The 6381-nt window shown below is 38.2% G+C and overlaps 1 protein-coding gene across 1 annotated transcript; it reads left to right on the forward strand.

Annotated features, from left to right (window-relative positions):
- Positions 1 to 1520: 1520 nt before the first annotated feature.
- On the forward strand, positions 1521 to 5056 carry LOC306871690 (uncharacterized protein; the record flags this gene model as incomplete). The annotated part of the gene is made up of 6 exons (XM_079419785.1): positions 1521 to 1686; positions 1905 to 1996; positions 2849 to 3043; positions 3389 to 3468; positions 3624 to 4587; positions 4930 to 5056. 6 exons carry the CDS (start codon positions 1521 to 1523, stop codon positions 4990 to 4992), a joined length of 1560 nt encoding a protein of 519 aa, XP_079275911.1. The 3' UTR covers positions 4993 to 5056.
- Between the last annotated feature and the right edge of the window lie 1325 nt (positions 5057 to 6381).

Raw genomic sequence — 6381 nt, forward strand, 5'->3', positions numbered from 1 at the left:
TGGTGGTGTTGACGGCAATGTGTAATCTGAATGTGACCCTAAAGTGGCCCATGTGGTAAACAGTGATTATGGCCCAAATAGTGCCAAACAAATGTGGGCCACCTTTGGCAAAAATTTAGCATTATCGACAAAGGCTAATCAGGGTGTAAACCAAATGTGGTCCACATGTTTCAGCAAATGTGGCCCAGGCCTATATTAAAGCACATCTGGGCCTGTTTGGCAAAAATATGGCACAGTAAGCACTGGCTATTGGCTAATGTGGCTGTGAGCCTAAAGTGGCCCACATATGATGCCACAAATGTGGCCCAGTCATCCTAAAATGTATCTGGGCCAGTTTTGGCAAATATATGGCACAGTGAGCACTGGCTAATGTGACTGTGAGCCTAAAGTGGTCTGCATATAAAATGACAAATATTGCCCAAATAATTAATAACAATTTGGGCCACTTTTGCCAAATATATGGCACAGTCAGCATTGGCTGATTAGTGTGTAAGCCTAACTTGTCCCACATTTGACATGGCCAATATGCCCCATATATTATAGAAGAGATAAGTTTCCACTTCTAGTTTGGATGTAGCAATTGACACTGGCTAATTTAAATTATTAGCCCATTTATTGAAAATTTAGACCAGTTCTGGTTTATTTTATTAATTTATTTTCATGGCTGATATGCGGAGCCCAGATTTAGGCAAAAATTAAAATCAATGTGTTCTACTTTTTTTGGTTTATTTATGGCTGACATTGGGCCTTCCTTTGGCTTGCTTATGGCCCAGATCTGGCAAACAGGAGCAGACCTCCCAAGTGCCATCATTCCACACGGTATGTGGGCCAGATGAAAATGTCAGGTGTGGGCCTGGGCCCGTATTCCTAAAGATTCTAAGAATCAGTTTAGAGAGCTCCTAATTTAGCTTAAAAATGTCTAACTAGGAGTCTTAGCTTAAAAGTGATTCAAGACCAATCTGAGAGCAACTCTAAGGGAGGAAAAGACAAAGGCTGTGTCCAAATTCAGGGTCTGCATCCTTCGGAGTACTCATTTGAAGGATGTTACGTCACAGCGCCGCGACGAAGGCTGTCCAAATTCGTAGGATCCTTCAAATGCGGCCCACAAATACGTCCTCCTTTTCCCCGAATTGGAAGGATGGGTGTGGTGGATCCTTTCCCGTCCTACCTATCCCATAATTCTTTTCGGCAGAGCGTAATGGTGGACGAAGCGAGCGGTAGCGGAGTGGGAGAGGAGTTTCTCTGACAAAACAAGCTAAAGTTTATGCTTCGGCTCAATGAATTTGTAGGAGAAATTAGTAGAATACTTAAAAACAAATAAAAATAGGCTATAATGGCTTACCTGGATGTGACTGTCTTGTAGTCTGATATAAAAAACTCTCCGACAACGAGCAAAGAAAGTATTTAATTTATTTAATAGACTCTATGCACGAACACTTCCGCGTTTGGTCTCAGTCCGCTCAGTTACATCCGGTGCAGCACCGGAAGCCGTTTTCCCTATTGGCGATAACTGTGTGAAGATGGCGCAGGAGAGGATGACACACTACACTCGCTGTTTACAGGAGCTTCCCCGGATAACGGTTAATGATGTTAATCGTATTGTGAGGCAATCAGCTGTTACACCCAACAGTAAGAAAGAGAAGGGCTTCAAATTATATATTTCGAGTTATATCGACAATTTTGAGGGTGAGTATTCTCATGCTATAATGTTATACGAATATCGATTCTAGCTGTCTCCGTTTCTCACAGTTCATATATGTCTTTGCATTATTTGTGTTTATTTGTTTATATATCTATCTAGTTACATTTTATGTACATTGTTTGCATCTTATGTGATATTTTTTAATTAATATACATTTTGGATTTTACTTTATTAACGTTACTAACTGTAAGTAATATCTCAGTTTCTAGTAAGGATAAGGTGACAGGAGAGATCTGCGTGAGGGCGACATGTTTCAGGTCGATGAGGAAGTCAGAGAAGCCGCATAGTTTGAGAGTAGGAGGACACGATCAAGACTTTAGCTAAGCAAAGTTAACGTTTTAAATAGAGATGCACCGATCGACCTGTGTTGTGCCAGATATTGCTTGTGCAGCCTGCCTTGCCACAGCAGAACTGTTTTGTGTCTCCGAGCAACACAGGGGTTTTTTTAGTTACTGAATGAATCCACGATTTTTAACAAATCAAGTGAGTCAATGATTCAGTAATCCATTCATAAACACAGTTGCTTGCCTCGTTTCTGAATGAATCAGCTGTTTGAACAAATCTGTTGAACTCACTTATTCAAACAGCCATTTGCTGCCACCTACTGGTTTGGTTTCACTTTATTTTATTTTCATTTAAAATTATCATTGCATTTTTTTCAATATTTCCTATTTGTATGTTTAAAAATATTTTATCTATAAAATATTTGTAAAATAAAATGTATCTTATAACATTATTTATGCATTTTAAATTTTGCAGTGTAAATTAATTTATGCCACCTCAGCTTCATCAAGCAGTTTGAGCAAATACATTTAATGCCACTTAAGATGCAGCTTTGCAGCTGCAGTGGAAAGATGGAGTTTGTTGATACTGATTTCATTTGAATGGTAACAGCTCCATAGCTCAATTTCAGAAAAAAAAACAGAATCCGAAGAAAATTGTAATCGGTGCATCTCTAATTAAAATAATAATAATAATAATAATAATAATTGTTGGTTCTACATCTGTCAAAAGATAGGCATAGGTAAAATGTAATGGAATGTATGGATGATAGTAATTACAGTATATGGCTATATTTAAAGTCTATTTATAAATAATATTAATTGCTAATTCTTGCCATCTTGTTTAATTCAATTATCTTCACAGATTGTATTAAAGGACTCTCGTCCTGTAATACTCTCTCAAAGCAGTTGTTCCTGTGTTGCTGGCACAGCAGTGTGCAACCACATTGTTGCACTACTCTACCAGGCAGCACACTACTCACAGCTTGGCCTTAGTGCAGTTCCTCCAGTTCGCAGCTGCACTGAAGCTGAGCAAAGCTGGCACAAACCAAGGACAATGGTGAGTTTAAATCGATTGCTTATAAAAATGATATATTTAAAGGTAAGTTATGGATAATACAGTAAATTAATTATTAAATACAATAAACATGTTTTGAATTTAAAATTGTATTTACTAAGTTGTAAAGAGTATTATTAAAAGATAATACAAACACTGCTCTTTAGGGTACATAATTTTTCTTGATAATTTCTTGGTAATTTCTGTGAACAGTGGCCATTATTCAGAAATATTTGACTGCTGAATTGACCTACTATAGTAAGAATATTAGTATTGTAAAATATTTTTTGTAATAATCATATTATTATTATTATTTTTATTATTAACATGTCTCTTGTGTATCCCTAGGGAATCAAGCCTGGTCCTGTCAATAAAATGGTGCTTCTGTCTGCAAGACCCAAAGAAAGGAAACTTGCTGAGGGATTAAGGTGAGACACTTCAATTCTTCATTGTAGTTTTTTCAAATTCATACAACAACAACAAAAAAAGATGAATATGTATGAAATAAAAAATATGAACGATTAGACAACAGATTATGAACTAAGGAATTTACCTTTTGATGAACATTTTTATTCCATTTTAGGAGTACCCTTTACAAGGGTGTCACCAGTGAGCTGCCTGACCTGTCAGTCCTGCAAGTGGCAGAGGTTTACAAGGACTTCGCCAGTGCTACAGCCCCTTTGATCACCACAATTGGGATTTCCAGTGAGGATTCTTTGGTGGATTCTGCCTTTGGCAAAGTTCAAGCTGGAAGCGTGCTATCATACCAACAGCCACCAGCAACAACTCGCAACATTAGTACACATCCTGATGCCCCAGCACCACCACCTTTGCCACTTCATGGTTACAGCCTTGACACATCTGTCTGCTTGTTTGTCCACAGCAAACATGAACAATTACACATGAGGTCATTGGAGGTGACTTTGGAAATGGCTCACAATATCGAGACAGCCACCAAAGACCAAAGTGCATCCCTTGATTGGCATTCTGTCAGAAAACCAAGGGTAACATCATCTCGTTTTAGGGAGGTTTGTCATGTGCGTGGCCAGAGCTCAGCTGAACACCTGGCTGAAAGAGTGTACAAAGGAACTCGCCAGACAGCACACATGAAAAGAGGACTGCAAATGGAATCTGCTGCAGTTGAGGAATACTGTCTCCTGCAAGAAGTAAACTATTATCCTTGTGGATTTATGATTCATCCCGATGCACCTTGGCTGGGGGCTTCTCCTGACGGGATTATTTTTGACCCTAAAGAGCATCATGTTTTTGGCCTTTTGGAGATCAAATGTCCAAATGTACAAAGTTACGTAGACTGTCCTTACCTTAAATTTCACAATGGCACACCAGAACTGAAAGAACAGCATGCCTACTATTGGCAGGTTCAGGGACAAATGCTGATCTCAGGATTGGACTGGTGTGATTTTGTCATTTATGCACAGGATGACATGATGGTCCAGCGCATCTACAAAGACATCAAAGTATTTCAGACCATTCGAGAGAAAGCTGACCATTTCTTTTTTTACTTTTACCTGCCAAGATGCCTACAGGTATAGAAAACACACAAACAAAAAAAACACAGAAGACAAATAATCATTTAATATTGTATTTACACAACATCACTGTACAGGAAATGTTTAACACTGTATCAAAGTTATTTATATTTACATATTTACATTACTGCAGTGCAAATGTTTAAAGTTATTTATATATTTACATGTTTACATTACTGCAGTGCAAATGTATAAAGTTATATATACATGTTTACAGTACTGCAGTGCAGCCAACATTGTATAAAATAATTTATATACATGTTTATATTATTTATTACAAAAATAAATCTAAAATCAATCTCCAACAAATGTTTTCTTGTCTTTAATCCTTTGCCCAAGCTTTCACTAATGGGCCATTCTGGTAATTTACAAGGAGGCAAGCAACAGTGTATAGCTGGTTGATGCTCCCTGTAATAGAAAGAGGGATGACTGTGTCAAACAGCTTGTGTTGCTTCACCCTGCGGATGAGACGCTCAACGTGGACCCTCAGCCGAGCAATGGATTGTGTCTCCCTCACCTCATCAGCCGACATCTGTTCCCTCTTCGACAGGTAAGCAGGTCTGTAGACTTTGCATGGCACACAGTCATCAACAAGAAACCCTTTGTCAACCATTATTGCCATACCAGGTTTCAACAGAGACACAATCCCAGACTGCTTAAAAAGTTCCTTATCACTGACAGAACCTGCATACAGGGATGAGACAAAGGTGACTGCGCCATGTGGTGCCATGCCGATTAATCCCTTGAAGGTGCAGTGGGACTTGTAAGTGGAAAAGACTTCACTTTGAAGCAGAAGTGAGGATGGAGTTTGGCAACGCAATTCTGTGCAGTCAATCACCACTTGTGTGTCTGGGTAGTCCTGGAACTCATTGGGTAGATGAGCCTTGATTGCCTCCTCAGACATCCAGATGCGGACAGACCCAAGAACAGTGTACAAAAAATTGGCCCAGGTTGTAATAATTCGGCTAACTGTGGACTGATGGATGTTGAATCTGTGGGCAAGATCCCTCTGTGTTAGGCCAACTGAGAGGTGGACCATGAAGAGGAAGAACTCATCAATGGGCTGCAGGGACTGACCCTGTAAAAACAACAAGGTTTCTAATTATGTGCATATAATGTGCGGGCTAGGCTTCCACTGAAAATATAGAATTAAGTTTTGTTCTTCTATTTCTTTATTTACCCATCCACTGCTTGTTGTTCCAACGTCACGCCTCATTGTAGTTGCTCTTACTCTGGACACACGAATCATGTTGTGGGATGCAGGTTCAATGAGTTTCCAGAAAGCCATTAAATGGCTGTAAGTTCCGAACCTAAAGTAGATGTAGGACATGTTATAAATGTACATAAATTACAAACTGAAATGAATTACCTACAACAATTCTAAATATTAAATTTAAAAATATAATCAAATAATATATATATATATATATATATATATATATATATATATATATATATTATCAGTACTCAAAAACAATGCCAGCAAGAATGCAAGCTGCTATCGAGGAGAAAGGAGACCATACAAAATAAAATCTATGTTTTTTTTTTTGGCTACTATGTGTGAATCAAGACTAGTTGTTTCAGTTTGCCTAATAAATGAAAATAGACAATAACATTTTTAGTTTAAAACACGTTTTTGACAGATTCCTAAAATATTTGTGTTTACTCTTCATTATGACAAGTGGTCTATAATAAATTCGTTAAGCATACACACACACACACACACACACACACAGTATCTTATATTGTGCAGTACGTAAGGGTTTTAAATCGTACCTTGTGTAGAACCTT

The sequence above is a fragment of the Barbus barbus genome, assembly GCF_936440315.1.
Source record: "Barbus barbus genome assembly, chromosome: 6".
NCBI classification, from domain to species: Eukaryota; Metazoa; Chordata; class Actinopteri; order Cypriniformes; family Cyprinidae; genus Barbus; species Barbus barbus.